At 35.1% G+C, this 19,501-nt stretch overlaps 1 protein-coding gene across 1 annotated transcript in view; it reads left to right on the top strand.

Annotated features, from left to right (window-relative positions):
- The window catches only part of LOC123547534 (protocadherin Fat 4-like), a 125,864-nt gene that overhangs the window by 51,272 nt on the left and 55,091 nt on the right, over positions 1-19,501 (top strand). The window contains exons 14-17 of the mRNA XM_053550666.1: positions 1,970-2,091; positions 8,656-8,733; positions 11,355-11,528; positions 18,795-19,035. Of these exons, the coding sequence (XP_053406641.1) occupies positions 1,970-2,091; positions 8,656-8,733; positions 11,355-11,528; positions 18,795-19,035 (615 nt within the window). The remainder of the gene's footprint in view (positions 1-1,969; positions 2,092-8,655; positions 8,734-11,354; positions 11,529-18,794; positions 19,036-19,501) is intronic.

The raw sequence follows: 19,501 nt of genomic DNA, 5'->3' as shown, positions 1-19,501 counted from the left end.
CTATGGGCCAGTAAAATGAGTTCATTTGAGAAGGGCATTATATCATAACAATTATAGACTTATGTTTCGTCAAATTGTTTCATATCAAAAGTAATAACAAATATTACAAATATTGAAATCCACTAGAAAATATGTTCCATAACTCCGAATGTGTATTATCAATGGATACCATATTAGCTTTAATAAACTTTCAAGTTTTTTAGAATCATTCGGAAAATCAATTTTAGATGCACATAAAGTATTATTTCATTAAAAATGCTTATGAATTCTTGTAAAATCTACGGAGTAGAACTTCAGATTGTCGAAGGATTTGGGGATACACTAACTTTATTTCAAAAAGAATATCCTGACAGAAAAAAATGCACACAGTGCAGACAGTGATGTATACTACCCTATTGAAAACGGTTGAAAATTTAGAAGAAAAAATGAATATATATTCATTAAAAGAAATCAAAACAAAATTGTCAATATTTGAAAATGAGAAGAAATATGCGAAATCTTACGAACAAATTATAACTAAAACATTATGACAAGAAAAAAAGTTTTAAAAAAAGGCGCAGGTATTTCTATTGAACATTTAAAAACTATTCATGGCGTGTCGGGTTGTGTAGGCCTAAAAGTTTTATTTCGAGAGTTAGTATCTGATCCCAAGAAAACAGCAAAAAATGTACTTAAGTATTTTGTCAAGTATTTTGAAGAGGCCCGGGACAGTCAATAGGATATTGTATTATATGATTGTTAGTATAAAGATATAGGAAAGACTCCTTTACCGCAATTTTATTTAAGAAGACCTAGACTAGAGAATAACTTTTTACAATCTGTGTACATATGTTGAAAAAGCGTTAAATGCGTGAACATTGTTTAAGAAATATACAGATGTAGTAAGTGAGAATTTCCATATAAAAATCTGGATGCAGTTTGTATATATACCATCATCCTCTATTATCATTAACTATACATTCTTACCTAGTATTTGTGTGAATGATTGTGTTAATGGATGAGATGAGAAAATGTAAAGTTTTTATCCTAAATAAAATGCTCTGTTCTGTTCTCAGTTCTGATTATCTTCTTTTTTTTTTTGTGAAAACAATTGTAATAAAATACAATTAGTTAGTGAATATTATTTATGTTTACTAAAGCTGATTGTTTACATTAACAATACATGGATATCTGTAAATGATTCAGCATAAACAACGTAAACCAAACGCATCTGCTCCAGTTTTGACGTTTGATTCTCCTTAAATTGCAACGGTATTTTTTATTCGAAAATTTATAGCGAAATCTCTTACGCGACGACCCCCATTTTTTTCCCATTCATCATTTTGTTTATAAATGTTGCACAAAATGTGGAAATATGATAAAAATTCACCGTTTGAAAACATGCTTTTTTCGCTATTTTATCTTATGGACGAGACAAAATTTTCTGACGTTAGAATAGGTTTTTGTGGTCGGTTGCAACGAATAATCGTTTGAATTTATTAAAATTCATTAAAAATAGATTCAGTGATAAAACAGAATGTCTGTAGAGTGAAACGAACGTTTTACCGCGAAATCGGATAAAATTGTCAAAATCATTCAAGCGTTCAACGCTAAAAAGACGCAACTGTTGACGCTAGAGGGCGCTTCGACATCAAAACTCTATCAGACATTTATCTAAAAAATGCACCATTTGAAAGAGGGTATATTATCGTTCTGCTATGCCGAAAGTCATCACAATCTGAGATGAGGAAAGTAGCGAGCCACGTTAATGCTGGTATGAAACAGTATAAAATGTAGATCTTTATTTCCGAAAGATTAGATTGAAAAGTCAGCTTACCTACAAAAGGCTGTTTGTCAGTAAAATAGCAGTCTCTACAGATAATAATTCTAAAAACAGTCAAAGTAGTCTATTTCACTAACAATCAATATTCAGCCTTTTTAGAAAAAAAAGTACGCATGACCTACATGGATGTAACACATTTATTTTCAGAGTTACTGATGGGGATTATACAACCACCTTAACAACAACTATTAGGATAGAAGACGACAATGATAACGCTCCTGTCTTTTCTGGCAATACTACGGCTTCTCTTCTTGAATCGTCACTTGCAGGTTTGTTTGACAAATAAAATAAAGCCCACCTATCGTTACAATATGGTTATTACACAGGTTTTCGTAGACAACCAATTTTAAGATTGGGGTATGTAGTCGGGCGGGCGGGCAGGCAACAATTTGTTTTCCGCATAATAACTTTAGATTGGAACAAGCTATAGATACTAAACTTGGTCTGCAGATAGATTGTAAGGATACAAAAGTTTGGATTGTATTGGGGTCATTTGGGTTAATGTCAAGTCGATTTTGCACAAAAAAAAATATAGAAAATTGGTTTCCGCACAATAAATTTAGTTTGCATTGATTGAAATTAAACTCAGCCAATTGGTAGTTTATAAAAAAAAAATCAAGGTTTGGATTGTAGATTGGGCCATTGGAGTCAATATCAAGGTCAGGATAACTTATTTAATCTTTGCACTAAAAAGGTTCTCGGTGGGGCTGTTATCTAGAGCGTTGGACCAAAAGCTACTTTTTAGTCAATGGTACGGAAGGGCGTCGGTTCAAATCCTACTGAAATCATAAATCTTTTCTTTTTGTGATAACAAAAGTTATGATCAAGGTCCCAGTTACTAAAATAGACTTTTTTCTAAAAATTATTTTTTCTTTATGTGATCATAAAATGGAGGTTTCCGCTTTATAATTTTAGTTTGGATTTACTTACTGCCACATCAAACTTATCTGAAACATATGGTTTAAATGATATTTTGGGTGACTGTTACTAAAATAGAAAAATGGCTTCCGCTCAATATTTTTGGTTGGGGTACACTTTTTGTCTGTATACTTTGTGTTTAGATAGCTTTCACCTAACACAAAAGGTTTAGAATGTATTTGAGGGCACTTGGCTCATGGCCACGTTCATCGTCGCTAAAACAGAAAATTGGGATCATATTTGAAGGGCATCGGTACAAATCTCTGCGAGATCAAAATTTATTTTTCTGTTTTCGTTTTTTTTTTTGTGACAAAAAGGTCATTTTTAATGCTAATTTGTAACTAAAAATAGAACAATAAGGCCATAGTTATAATAAAAAAAATATATATGTTTAGAGAATATGACCATTTTTAAAGACCCTGTTGGCGTGATGCAATTGAAAACCTGGTTTTTGTGCAATTTCCACGTTTCTTGTAATCTAGGATGTTGTATCCTGCTGGAGTGGATTTTGTTTGGCTGCATCTTCCGTATTATTAATGGGAAATGATTTAATCAGATAGGCAGAAATTGGTCGCCGACCGTTAAACGTAGACAACTTAAATTGTAATATCATCGATCCTCCTACATACTACGGGCATCCTATAACCGTGCGTAGTGTCCGATTTAAAATTGTGGCATCTACGGTTCCTGGGGATTTTTTCATATAAAGTAGAGCAAAGTATAAATATAATATCATTAGATAAATTTTGTTTTCTGTTTGCTTCAAGTTCTGTTGTTGCTTTTATTATTGTTATTGTTATCAATGATAAAATATAACTGAGTGTTATTGTTTTTTTTTTGTGTGTGCGCTTGTTTATAAAGCTCTGTCAGGTCATGTCCATTGATTATTGAAAGTAGTATGGACACATGCGGTGCAAAAGGTACAATGCAGATTTGTTTTGTTTTCCTGTGAAATACAATCTTTATTTTTGACAAAAAATTTTGTAGGTATGTAATAGAATAGACTATCAAAATGGACGGAAATTAAACGGAATTAAACTATTCAGATATTGTTTGATAGATACAAGATGATTAGGAAAACTTTCATAGGTAGTGCTGAATAGAACTATTATTGAGCAGTACATATACACAGACTATTATATATAGTATCAGTTATCGAAATTGTTGGACATATTCTACTCTTTTGGAAACTACGGTTTGATAGCTGTTTTAAGGAACGGAAATAGTACTTTCGAAAAAAATGTTTTATAAATTATATCAGGATATCGAAAATAGTCTCAACATAATTACATTGTTACAGTAAGGAAAGGAAATACTGAATACTTAGGAACAAGTTGTATGCATATGTTACGAAATAGGAAAAAATCTGACATAAATAAGCAGCTACATTAAGGAATGGAAATACTCCCGGAAATAGTTATATAGATATATTAAGATGGTAAAATTCAACAACAACACATGAATGTTTATCTTTTATCAACGTTGGGCGCTTACACCTGCATCAGGATAAATAAATATTCTAATATGCGTGTCTCGCTTAAAACACTCTTTCTATTGAATTAATTCCCTTTGTCTTATTGTTATATATTTAGACACACTGATGAGCCATTCACGGCGAAACTAGTTTGTGACTTTTATATTAAAATTTAAGAAAAACTAAGCGAGCGTGTGAAGTCATTGTATAATTTTACGATATTTTGTTCCCGTTCCGGGTTCTTTTTTATTTGTTGTATATATATATATATATATATATATATATATATATATATATATATATATATATATATATATATATATATATATATATATATATATATGTAGCATAAATATGAAAAATCGTAATAGTATAAACATAAACATTTACATGTTTAATTAATTACACATTAAACAATTTTCTGGATTTAGTATTTTTAACTTATGAATCCAGAATGTATCCTTGCACAACCGGTTAATTTGATTATTTACCACATTAATCGGCATAAAAGTGAAAGCATCAATACTGTGGCCATCTTGATTAAAATGACCAGAAATCAACATGAAATATGCAGGATCTGTAAAGTTAGATATGTCAATTCTATGGCTATTCTTTGATTTTTTCTTTATTTCACATTTTTTTAAATAATTTAGAAGAGAACCTTAGTCAGATTTGTCATAGATATATAAGGGGTCATGGGTTTAATAGCTAAATTAAAGAAGGGAAATACTACCGGAAAAAAGCTTTTTTAAATATATCAGGAAATGGACTATAGTCATGACATAATTTAATAGCTACATTAAAGGGACATGTAATGTTGTTCTTATGTTAATTCCGTCTTATAGGATTTCTTAAGACATTGAAAGAAATGAGAGAACTTGCGAGCATTTAAATATTTGATCAAACTGGAGGCTATTTGTTTCCATGGTTAAGAAAAACAAAAAGACGGATTTATTAAATTTTCTAGATAAATACTGAACTATATTTACTTATTTCTGTAAAATTATCTTTTTTTCCAGCCATAATGAAAAACAAGTTTGTTTCACATTTTACTCTCAGGAAACATTTACAATTTGTCTATTTAAAAAGGTTTTGTTATATAAAGAATTCAGCAGTGTGTAAATGACAATTTAAACACACGAAAATGCCTGCTCCGTAATCAGCCATTTTCTTCAATTTCACTGCCATATAAGTTTCAATAGTTTTCCGATTTCAAAAATTATTTCTCTTCTGGAAGGCTTGAAGATGACATTCATATGAAATTAATTGATTGTCAGGCATTTTCTTTTGCTCTTTAAGAAACTGAAATATGCTCCAGGAAATAGTTGTATATATATAGAAGTATGTAAAAGACATGATTTTATTGCTACAGTAAGGAACGTAGAATATTCCGAGAAACAAATGTTTGCTAGAAAGAAATCAAATGGAACGGAATGTGTTCAAATATTTTGATAGATACCATAAGGAACCTCGTACTTGATACAAGTAAAACACAATACATCTTTCATAGAAATAACTAGAAGCGCAATGTACTCGAGGATTTCAACAGGACAGATGAGAAAACAAACATAAACTACTCTATATAATATACAATACAATCTGAAAAGTAGATCCTTCGGAAGCACCGAGAACAAGGCAAACAGTGGAAATTGCAGACTCGGTCTGATTGAGTCTGTTCATGAGCAGTAATGGAAAATGCATCACTTCCTGCGCCCCCTAGCACCAGCTTATGCAGTATTCAATCTTCAAATCTAAATTAGTTGAAATCAATCACCCGAACGACCAGAAAGTATAACAACACTGAGATAAAGTCGAGGCGACATTTTATGACCGCCACACAGCACTTAAAACCCGTTGTTGTGAAGTTAATGAAATCTGAAAAATAGAAAAGATTTCATGGTTCCGTCTAGTCCCAGTCTGTGTCTCTAGTTAACTCCCCTAACCATCCATAGATTGAAATTAAATGAAAAGGATAATTATGTCTCCCACCACACAGTGGTGTGGGAGACAAATGGATTTACTCCAGTCTGTGTGTCTGTGTGTCTGTATGTCTGTCTGTCTGTCACAAAGATTGTCCGCACTCTAAGTCAAACATTTCTCATCCGATCTTCACCAAACTTGAACAAAATGTTTGACCATAAGACCTCGGCCAAGTTTGATAACTAGCCAAATCCGCCCAGGCACTTTTGAATTATGGCCCTTGAATAACTGATCGAGTCATCTCGTGCAAGCCGTTTAACTGGGTCCATTCATCTAAGCCATCTAGAGAAACTAGACATTTTTCATAGGGGCAGTTGTGGGAGACATGCGCTTTTCTCAAAAGCATCTCTAGTTTTGTTACGATTTGGACCAGACTCATTCATGCTCACAATTTTATTTGCTGTTTTTCATAAGGAACGGACTATATTTCATATTACAAGATATTTGTATAGTTATAATTGAGAACGGAAAATACCCCCTGATAATCGTTTGTTTTAGTAATAATGAGGAAAGGCAAGTGAAAATCTAGGGTTTATAGATTAAATAAGAGGACCAAGATGGCTTTAGGTCGCTCACTGGAGAAACACACCATAACAGTGTAAACATGTCTGACCTAGTGATTTCATGCAAACAAATATTCTGGCCAATTTTAATTAAGACTAGATCAAAAATGTAGTCTTTTTAGTTAAACTAGTATTTTCTTAGATATGACCCAGTGACATAGTTTTGGACCCAAGATGATCCATATTCAAACTTGACCTAGATGTCATCAAGGTAATCATTCTGACCAAATTTTGTTAAGTTCAATTAAGAAATACAGTCTCTATCGCATACACAAGGTTTTTCTTTGATTTGACGTATGACCTACTTTTTGACCCCAGATGACCAATATTCAAACTCAACTTAGATTTCATCAAGACAATCATTCTGGCATATTTTTTTGAAGATCAGTTAAAAAATACAGCCTCTATCGCATATATAAGATTTTTCTTTGATTTGACCTAGTGACCTAGTTTTTGACCAGATAGCCCATATTCAAACTTGACCTAGATTTTATCAAGGCAATCATTCTGACCAAATTTCATGAAAATCAATTGAATAATACAGCTTCTATCGCATACACAAGATATGTTTTTTATCTGACCTAGTTTTTTATCCTAGATGACTCATATTCGTACTTCACCTAGATTTTATCAAGGCAATCATTCTGATCAAATTTGATGAAAATCCATTGAAAAATACAGCCTCTATTGCATGCACAATGTTTCTCTTTGATTAGATCTAGTGACTTAGTTTTTGACCGCAGACGACCCATTTCCAAACTTAGCCTAGATTTCATTAAGGTAATCATTCAAACAAAATTTCATAAAAATCTGTTGAAAAATACAGCCTCTATTGCATACACAAGCATAATGTTGACAGACAGACGACAGACAGATGACAGACAAACAGACGACGGACATCGAGCGATCGCAAAAAAACTGCCCAGGTGAGCTAAAAAGGAACATACTGCAAAATGGTGTGTACATGTAGTTATTGATTTGGGTAGAAAATACTCACTTTATAATCAATGTGAATGGGTACCTGGTACTCAAAATTCATATCTAAATGTCGCAAGAATCCATCCTATCAAATGTTTATGAGACGGGTAGCTTTATGAAATTGTGTTGTAGGGACCCCCCTGCATTTGTAGGAGCATTCTTGTAATTTTAGATACCTTCTGTATGACTGGTTCAAGTCACTGATTTTCAGTCACTTGCTACTTACATCTGTTGGTTCGAAATTTTGCGTAGAATTATGTCATGTGAAAAAATCGTACGACTGGCTTACGGAAGGTCGGTGGTTCTACCCAGACGCCTAAAAAGATTAACTCTTGGACTTCGACTTCCTGTGTTAACAAAAACTATTAAGTCGTCACATGACTGAGAATTCAAGATGCGAAGGCTACGTCCTAGTACGTAGGAAAAAGTCTCTACTGATATTCGTCCAAAATATTCTATCAGCACTACATGTATATAACACATTTTGATAATTACGTTCAAGTTTTACAGACAGTTAAAATATGTCATACCAGGATCGTTAGACGTACGCTTTTGAAAAAAAAAATATTCTAAACGGAGCCTTGCTTTTATCAGTATAAATGTCCGCCCTCTCCATCAAGTTATTGTCAGACTAACGCTGAAAGGCTGAAATGCATTGCGTCCTAGTAGTATTACACCTTTTAGAGCTCAGTGCTGTTGTATTTTGTTCGTCGTTTGGGACAAGGAAATCCATCAACCAGTTATAGAGCCGGATTACTGTTCATGAAGATACTCATGTCACTTCGAGTCTGCTATTTTGTTAGATTGTGTTCCAATTCCAAAGTATTTAACTTTTATTAAGCAGATGCATCATTGACATGATAATATTGATAAATATTTATAAATATACAAATATACAAAGATTTTTTTCCGTTTAAAAGGTACAAGCGTTTTGAAACTGACAGCGACTGACAATGATAAATCAGCGGAATACAGCAATGTAACATTTTCTTTATCTGGTAAGTTGTAGCTTTCGATATACTAATATTTTGATATCATCGTAATGGTTATTGCTTTTAGCTCCATCAGGCTTAAGTTTAATTACTTGTGATGCTTCAAAAAACGTGACATATTTTTAATGCATTTTCAACTGCGCATGTGTGATTATACATTACTATACAGAGGGCATATTTCAACCTGATTGAAAAATAAAAATCAGGGCCTATTAGAGTTGAGGTTTATAGTGGCATCTCCAAAAGAGATAGTAACGCTAAGGACAGTCTTTGTAAGATTTAAAATGTTTCAAGAGTATCAAAAGAGTCTTCAGTATAATAACCGTCCGGGCAAGCCTGGTATTGAAGAAACAAAGATAAACATTGCTGCTAATAGCAGCTGCCAATTGTATAAATTTTTTAACCGCGCGGTAACCACCAAGTGCCAGTAACCAACCTGGTAACATCGTGGTAAGCGATTGTATAAATAACGTCATTCGTGATAACCACAATATAACCACGGTTAATTTTAACCCACCTACGGGAGCTTGGTAACCACAAAGTAACCACTCAAACATGGCCGCCGTACAATTCGACGTATTTACAGACAAAATTTTGACGGACTTGGCGGATGAAAAATTACGCAAAAGGTATTCAGGTGTTAGCTGACAACATAGACAGACTTGTTGGACTTCTTGGACCGACTTTGAAACGACGGACGCAACGGAACCAAGCTCTGACACTACGGAAACAGATTTTATTCGACAGCGAATCATGAGTGGATTTTATTCCGTTATAGAGCTCCTGTCTGTAATTCACTATTCAGTTCTATTGACGAGACCCATGTTAAAATATTTTCGTCCGTTTATCCACATTGAGGCCGCATGTTAGTAGAAAACATCAACACAGTATCAATGTCCAGACGAACTGCCACCCCAACGATCATTGCGCACTAGCTCTACAGTACATTACATACACATTTATTCAGTATGTGAAAAAAAGAAGCAAACATCTTACTTGATAATCCACATTCAACAAAACACGTTTGTAGACATTTCAAGAAGCATTTCCTTTTACAGTCCTACTGTCACTATAAACAGACATTACTCCGAAGATACTTTTAAAATCCATATTATAATTAAATGCACAGATTCTCTCTAGTTAATGCAGTTGTTTACACTGTTTAATAACCTTGAAATTGGTAAAACACAATATGTACTGTACACACGTGTATTGATGACATCATTATACTGATGACATCATAAAAGTGCCTTGTTTAGAGAACAATGTATGGAAGGCCGGTTATGTGCGCAGTGCATTATTGGAAAATTTACCGCGGTTAAATTGATATTTTACGTGGTTAGGTTACCGTGCGGTTAAACTGGTTTATACAAGAGAAAATAATCCGTGGTTACCTAACCACGATATATACCGCGGTTATAGTTTTACCGTGGTATATTTTAACCATTGTTTATACAATTGGCTGAAGGTATTGTATACGCAGATAGTCGCATATGTTATTTTAGCTCACACTATAGGCATTTCGGAGTTTACTGCATCATATTCTGATTGTCTGTTTTGAATAAAAGAATGTTTGTGTTGGTCAGCCCGGTTTGATGATATGAGGCCAAAGGTCCAACAGATTAGATTGCGTCAAAACAATCCCGAAAACTAAAATAAAATGAGTCCCAAACACGTATAAATAACAAACAAAATGGATCAGTGATTTGTTTTTAGTGGGTGGGGGTTGTTAAACGCCACACCGACACATTTTAGGTCATATGGCGACTTTCCAGCTTTGATGGTGGAGGAAGAACCCAGGTGCCCCTCCGTGCATTATTTCATCACGAGCGGGCACCTGGGTAGAACCACGGACCTTCCGTAAGCCAGCTGGCTGGCTTCCTCACATGAAGAATTCAACGCCCCGAGTGAGGCGCGAACCCACATCGATGAGAGGCAAGTGATTTGAAGTCAGCGACCTTAACCATTCGGCCACGGATCAGTCAAGGTCTTGTAAAAAGGACGAAAAGTCATTTTCTACAATACGTGGCCCAGTTCTGCAAATTCCTTGCTAAGAGTGTAAAACCATCACAGGCAAGTCCTTGAAAAATAAAGTAATAACAGTTGTAAAATCAAATATCAAAATAAACACGTAAGTAAAACTGTGAAAAGCATACAGCTTATTCATTATATTAAATTCGCCCACAAAAGGTCTTTCTTAAAATAAAAAAAAATGTTTATTCAGATTGAGTCCCTACATTATTCCCCTTCCTTAAGTGCTATAGAAAGGGCTTGCTAATTAACGCTTTAATACGTTGGTTCTGCAATATTTCGTTGTGTTAACGTTATATCAAGGGGAAACTAGGTCATGGATAGCAAACTCCAGTAGTGTGGTTCTGTGCAGGGAAAAGGCATGACGAGGAAACTGTCTTTATATGATTGATAAATTGGACATAAGAAGACCAGTGGCAAATTTACTGAATCACCCCGTGTAGAGTTGGGATGTAACTTAATTACTCTAATTTACGTCGTTAGACCACGTAAGAGGTCACACAGTTAATTTTAGAGAAACAACTTTCAAGTGTTTCTGTTAGTTCTTAGTTACGATTGAAGAAGTACTTACTTTTCTATTCTTTTATACACTACAGGAGCCACAGAGTTTGAAATCGGTGGAGATAATAATGATGATATATTAGTAGCAGTCGGGGCAAGTTTTGATTATACAACGAATTCTTCCTACATTCTGACAATAACTGCCTCGGACAACGCACCGGAAGAGGCCCAAACAACCGATCAAGATATAACCGTCAGCATAACAACAGGTAAGTCTCTGAAAGTGTGAATAATTTTAAAAAATTGTTCATCTTATGTTTCATTTGCTCATTTTTAATCCCCCGCCGTGGCGGAGGGATTATAGGAATGGTCTGCGTCCGTCCTTCCGTCCGTCTGTCCGTCCTTCCGTCCGTAACAAAATCGTGTCCGGTCCATATCTCCTAAACCCCTTGAATGATTTTCATGAAACTTGAGTCAAATGATCGCCTTATCAAGACGATGTGCAGAACCCATAAGTCAGCCTTGTCGGTTCAAGGTCAAGGTCACAACTCAAGGTCAAAGGTTTGAGCCTGCCATTTTGTGTCCGCTCTGTATCTCCTAAACTCCTTGAAGGAATTTTATAAAACTTGGGTCAAATGATCACCTAATCAAGACGATGTGCAGAACCCGTGAGTCAGCCATGCCGGCTCAAGGTCAAGGTCACAACTCCAGGTCAAAGGTTTGAGCCTTCCATTTTGTGTCCGCTCTATATCTCTTAAACCCCTTGAAGGAATTTTATAAAACTTGGGTCAAATGATCACCTCATCAAGACGATGTGCAGTACCCATGAGTCAGTCATGCCGGCTCAAGGTCAAGGTCACAACTTAGGGTCAAAAGTTTGAGCCTTCCATTTTGTGTCCGCTCTATATCTCCTAAACCCCTTGAAGGATTTTCATCAAACTTGGGTCAAATGATCACCTCTTCAAGGCGATGTGCAGAACTTATGAGTCAGCCATGTTGGCTCAAGGTCAAGGTCACAACTGAAGGTCAAATGTTTGAGCCTTCCATTTCGTGTCCGCTCTATATCTCCTAAACCCCTTGAAGGAATTTTATAAAACTTGGGTCAAATGATAACCTCATCAGAACGATGTGCAGAAATTATGAGTCAACCACGCCAGCTCAAGGTCAAGGTCACAACTAAGGGTCGAAGGTTTGAGCCTTCCATTTGGTGTCCACCCTGTATCTCCTTAACCCCTTGAAGGATTTTCATCAAACTTGGGTCAAATGATCACCTCATCAAGAACTCATGAGTCAGCCATGTCAACTCAAGGTCAAGGTCACAACTGAAGGTCAAAGGTTTCAGCTCTGTATCTCCTAAACCCCTTAAAGGATTTTCATGAAACTTTGGTCAAATGATCACCTCATCAAGACATTGTGCAGAATCCATGAGTCAGCCATGTCAGTTCAAGGTCAAGGTCACAGCTAAAATCAAAGGTTTACCCTTTCACTATCCATAGCAGTGGCGGGGGATTTAGCTGTCTTTCAGACTGCCTTGTTTTAGTAGTGTCGGTATATTGTGTTCTGATACACCCGCCACCCTTTCTTTGTATAATGTGTAAATATCAGCATTTTATCCTTTTCAAGTGAATGGGTTATATATTACGATATCTCTTATTCAGAAACAGGATCTTATCTTTACATTGTAGAAAGCACTATTGTTTCGTGTTATTAAGAAATATATACCACATAAATGATTCTGTTGTCATAAACTCGCCGTTCACTGTTTATAACATGTAAAAACTCAACAGAACGACCTTGAACTTTTTTGTCATTGGTCAAAAATATACTTCGATAGCGTTTCAAGCGAGTGTTAATTTTTACAGGAATTTTTCTCTCATTTAAAACGAGTGTTTTGTTTGTTTTATTTTTGTTTTATTCCTTTGGGGTTCGGATTTGCAAGCTTTATTGAAATCACTTGATATTTCTGAAAGTTTTAATACAAGTTGACACATTGATAGATTGAAATAAAAAGGAATTCTGTTTTGAATAGTTTTAGAACTGTCTTTTTGTACTTTCATACTCATTTAATACAATGATAATATATCTTTAGAAGGAAGCATAATGTATTTTGATGCAATCAGAGATGGCCATAAGGGAGGATGCGTAACCTTATCTTGAATAAGGGTTTCTTATCTCCCGTTAGTACAGATAATTTCATTCATAACATTTGAGACAATAGTTATCAATCCACTGAATGATCCACACACACACATATACATATATAATGCAAGAATGCAAAAAATTGTACCGGATCAAGTATATTATAAAGAAAAAAAACAACATATTTTAAAGAAAAAATTGACGCCATATTGTATTATTTGCCCTGATGAGTACAAACGAAACCGGTAGGCAAATATAATGTAACTCATGTAATGTTGTTTATTTTTTCTTTATATATATATCCTGTAATTGTTACAGCATATGAGTCGCGCAATGAGAAAACCAACATAGTGCGTTTGCGACATACATGGATCCAGACCAGCCAGTGCAGCCGCGCAGCCTGGTCACGATCCCTGCTGTTCGCTAACGGGTTTTCTAATTGCAATAGGTTTTGAAAGCCAACATCATTAATCCTGACCAAACTGCGCGGATGCGAAGGCTGGTCTGGATCAATTTTGGTCGCAATCATACTATAATGTTTTTGTCATGGTGCTGCTCATATTTCTTTTTTACTTTATCCGGAACAAATGTATGATTTTCCTTTATTTTTTACTTCAAGATATCCACTATAAATTTCCGGAATGAAAACTGTGTTATACGTGATGCCTTTTAAGATGGCACTGTCATGGAATTTAGAGCGCAAGAACAAGAAATTTATCTTTTATAATTTTTCTAATATTCCCTTTATAAGTTTTTCCGTATTTGTCATATTTAAGACAATAACTTTCACTGCACATTTAGGATTCTTATATTGCATTTGATACTTGATATATTTCAACCATACACTAACACCATTCACTGACGCAGACATTACTTGATATTTGATACAATTCAACAACCATTCACTGGCGCAGACATTCCATGATAGTTGACAGAGTTCAACAACCATTCACTGGCGCAGACATTACGTGATAGTTGATATAGTTCAACAACCATTCACTGGCGCAGACATTCCATGATAGTTGATATTGTTCAACAACCATTCACTGACGCAGACATTCCATGACAGTTGATATAATTCAGCAACCATTCACTGACGCAGACATTTCATGATAGTTGATATAGGTCAACGCACAGACATTCCGTGATAGTTGATAGAATTCAACAGCAATTCACTGGCGCAGACATTACGTGATAGTTGATACAGTTCAACAACCATTCACTGGCTCAGACATTCCATGATAGTTGATACAGTTCAACAACCTTTCACTGACGCAGACATTCCATGATAGTTGATATAGTTCAACAGCCATTCACTAACGCAGACATTCCATGGTAGTTGATAAAATTCAACAACCATTCACTGACGCAGACATTCAATGATAGTTGATATAGTTCAACAACCATTCACTGACGCAGACATTACATGATACTTGAGTTAGGTCAAGGCGCAGACATTCCGTGATAGTTGATAGCATTCAACAACCCTTCACTGGCGCAGACATTACGTAATAGTTGGTATAGTTCAGCAACCATTCACTGGCGCCGGCATTCCATTATAGTTGATATTGTTCAACAACCATTCATTGGCGCAGACATTCCATGATAGTTGATATTGTTCAACAGCCATTCACTGACGCAGACATTCCATGATAGTTGATGTAGTTCAACGGCCATTCACTGGTGCAGACATTACGTGATAGTTGATACAGTTCAACAAACATTCACTGACGCAGACATTACGTGATAGTTGATACAGTTCAACAACCATTCACTGACGCATACATTTCGTGTAAGTTGATATAGTTGAACAATCATTCACTGACGCAGGCATTACGTGATAGTTTATTATAGTTCAACAATCATTCACTGACGCAGGCATTACGTGATAGTTGATATAGTTCAACAACAATTCACTGGCGCAGACATTTCGTGATAGTTGATACAGTTCAACAACCATTCACTGACGCAGACATTACGTGGAAATTGATATAGTTCAACAATCATTCACTGACGCAAGCATTCCGTGATAGTTGATATAGTTTAACAACGATCCACTGACGCAGACATTTCGTGATAGTTGATACAGTTCAACCACCATTCACTGACGCAGTAATAACCTGTAAGTTGATATAGTTCAACAACCATTCACTGACGCAGACATTACGTGATAGTTGATACAGTTCAACAACCATTCACTGACGCACACATTTCGTGACAGTTGATACAGTTCAACAACCATTCACTGACGCAGACATTACGTGTAATGTGATATAGTTCAACAATCATTCACTGACGCAGACATTACTTGATAGTTGATTATAGTTCAACAAATATTCACTGGCGCAGACATTACGTGGTAGTTGATACAGTTCAGCAACCATTCACTGGCGCAGACATTACGTGATAGTTAATATATTTCAACAACCATTCACTGACGCAGACATTATATCATAGCTGATATAGTTCAACAACCATTTACTGACGCAGACATTACGTGTTAGCAGATATGGTTCAACAACCATTCACTGGCGCAGGCATTGCTTGATAGTTAATATAGTTCAACAACCATTGACTGACGTAGATATTACGTGATAGTTGATATAATTCAACACCCATTCACTGGTGCAGATATTACGTGATAGTTGATATAGTTCAACAACCATTTACTGGCGCAGTCATTACATGTTAGTTGATACAGTTCAACGACCATTCTCTGGCGCAGACATTACGTGATAGTAGATATAGTTCAACAATCATTCACAGGCGCAGATATTACATGTTAGTTGATATAGTTCAAAACATTCCCTGACGCTGACATTACGTGATAGCTGATATAGTTCAACAACCATTCACTGACGCAGACATTACGTGATAGCTGATATAGTTCAACAGCCATTCACTAGCGCAGACATTGGTTGTTGAACTTTATGAACTATCACGTAATGTCTGCGTCAGTGAGTGGTTGTTGAACTATACCAACTATGATATAATGTCTGCGCCAGTGAATGGTTGTTGAACTATATCATCTATCACGTCATGTCTGCGCCAGTGAATGGTTGTTGAACTATATCATCTATCACGTAATGTCTGTGCCAGTGAATGGTTGTTGAACTATATCACCTATTATGGAATGTCTACGCCAGTGAATGGTTGTTGAACTATATAAACTATCACGTAATGTCTGCTCCTGCGAATGGTTGTTGAACGATTTCAACTATTACGTAATGTCTGCGCCAGTAAATGGTTGTTGAACTATATCAACTATCACGTAATGTTTGCGCCAGTGAATGGTTGTGGAACTATATCCACTATCACGTGATGACTGCGCCAGTGAATTGTTGTTGAACTATATCATCTGTCACGTAATGTCTGCGCCAGTGAATGGTTGTTGATCTATATCTTCTATCACGTAATGTCTGCGCCAGTGAATGGTTGTTGAACTATATCAACTAACACGTAATGTCTGCGCCAGTGAATGGTTGTTTAATTGTATCTACTAACACGTAATGTCTTCGCCAGTGAATGGTTGTTGAACTATATCAAAAATGATATAATGTCTGCGCCAGTGAATGGTTGTTGAACTATTTCAACTATCACGTAATGTCTGCGCCAGTGAATGGTTGTTGAACTCTATCGTCTATCACGTAATGTCTGCGCCAGTGAATGGTTGTTTAATTGTATCTACTAACACGTAATGTCTTCGCCAGTGAATGGTTGTTTAATTGTATCTACTAACACGTAATGTCTTCGCCAGTGAATGGTTGTTGAACTATATCAACTATGATATAATGTCTGCGCCAGTGTATGGTTGTTGAACTATATCAACTACCACGTTATGTCTGCGCCAGTGAATGGTTGTTGAACTCTATCGTCTATCACGTAATGTCTGCGCCAGTGAATGGTTGTTGAACTATATTATCTATCACGTAATGTCTGCGTCAGTGAATGTTTGCTGAAGTATATCAATTATCACGTAATGTCTGCGCCAGTGAATAGTGAATGGTTGTTGAACTATATCTACTAACACCTAATGTTTCGCCAGTGAATGGTTGTTGAATTATATCAACTATCACATAATTCGCCAGTGAATGGTTGTTGAACTATATCAACTATCACGTAATATCTGCACCAGTGAATGGTTGTTTAACTAAATCATATATCACGTAATGTCTGCGCCAATGAATGGTTGTTGAACTATATCAACTATCACGTAATGTCTGCGCCAGTGAATGGTTGTTGAACTATATCAACTATCACGTAATGTCTGCGCCAGTGAATGGTTGTTGAACTGTATCAACTATCACGTAATGTCTGCTTCAGTGAATGGTTGTTGAACTATATCAACTATCACTTAATGTCTGCGCCAGTGAATGGTTGTTGAACTATATCAACTATGATATAATGTCTGCGCCAGTGAATGGTTGTTGAACTATATCTATCTATATATAGTATTCTTTATTTGTGTATTTCTTTTAATAATATCAATTCTTAACTTAGACAAAGAGTATTCTCTATTTGTGCAGTTTTTAGATAATATTAGTTCTTAAGTTCAACCATTAACTTCTACAAAGAAGTATTCTTTATTTGTATATTTCTTTTAATAATATCAGTTCTTGACTTAGACAAAGAAGCATTCTCTATTTGTGCTGTTTTTAAATAATATCACTTCTTACGTTCATCCATTAACTTAGACAAAGAAGTATTCTCTATTTGTATATTTCTTTTAATTATATCAATTCTTGACTTAGACATAGAAACATTCTCTATTTGTGCAGTTTTTAAATAATATCAGTTCTTAAGTTCAACCATTAACTTAGACAAAGAAGCATTCTCTGTGTTTTCTTTTAATAAAATCAATTCTTAACTTAGACAAAGAAGTATTCTCTAATTGTGCAGTTTTTAAATAATATCAATCCATTAACTTAGACAAAGATTCTCTATTTGTACGATCTATGATATATTTCAATCTACACATGAACAATCAAGCATTCTCTATTTACATGATTGTTGTGTTGATTCAGTTCAATCATTCACTGAGACAAACAAATTGAGAAAGTCAAACTACCCTTCTTATTTCTGTTTATATGATAGCTATTTTGATACGGAGATAAAAGGTAAATTAATACCCTAGAACTGTAAACATATTTTTTCTGCATGGCTTATGCAGTATGTAATGGGTCTATATTTTACGGAACCAAACTCTCTGAAAAGTTAAACATGACAGTCATTTTATTTCATACCTCTGAACCTCGTTTCAGTCGTGTTGTGTAGTCTGAAGGTCGTCATGAAACGTTTCCTGGCAATCCGTCCCCCCCCCCCCCCCCTTTTTACAAACATTTGTATTGTTTCTTTTCAAATAGGTGGTTTGTCAGTTCTTAACGTTCTTCTTTCAGATCCAAAGTTTAATAAACTAAATTCTGCAAAGACAGCATCAGTCGATGAAAACGCTCCAGAAGCTACTGAGATATTTGCTTTAGATGTCACTGACGAAGACGATACTGGCACATTGACTGTTTCCATTTCCGAACAGCCGTCACCTGATATGTTTATATTAGATGGGCAAAAACTTAAGCCAAAATCGGGAGCGATTTTTGATGCCGAGGGAGATAAAACGTCATATCAACTAAAATTTATGTGAGTTTCAACTCTTAATTATCACAGACGAATCGTAGCATTCCTTCATATATATGTGACCTATATGAAATACAAACTAAATGTCATATAAGTGCGTTACGTCATTTATGACGTCATTAAATGTGTACTGTCTTCGTTAATATAGTAATTAGTTTTAACATGAAGGAACCTCAAGTGCTGCTGATTATTATTTAACAATGTAAATTTGTCATTAAAATTTTTAGCTTATGTAATCGTTATTTTGCAGAGAATTATTGCTATCCAAAAATTTAATCATGTCACCCGCATATAACTCGTACATATTTTCTATTGCCTATTAATAATAACTTATAAATATTAACGGTCTTCATGATCTTAAAGATGCGATGTATGAAAATAACTACATATTGTTTCCAATCGAATTGTTAAACTAATATAGACAAAATGTTCAAAAAATGAAAATTCGTTACTTCCATATTATAGTAGA

This window comes from Mercenaria mercenaria, chromosome 9, assembly GCF_021730395.1.
Source record: "Mercenaria mercenaria strain notata chromosome 9, MADL_Memer_1, whole genome shotgun sequence".
Taxonomy (NCBI): domain Eukaryota; kingdom Metazoa; phylum Mollusca; class Bivalvia; order Venerida; family Veneridae; genus Mercenaria; species Mercenaria mercenaria.
The sequence above is the reverse complement of the archived record's forward strand: the minus strand, read 5'-3'. Positions and strand labels throughout refer to the sequence as shown.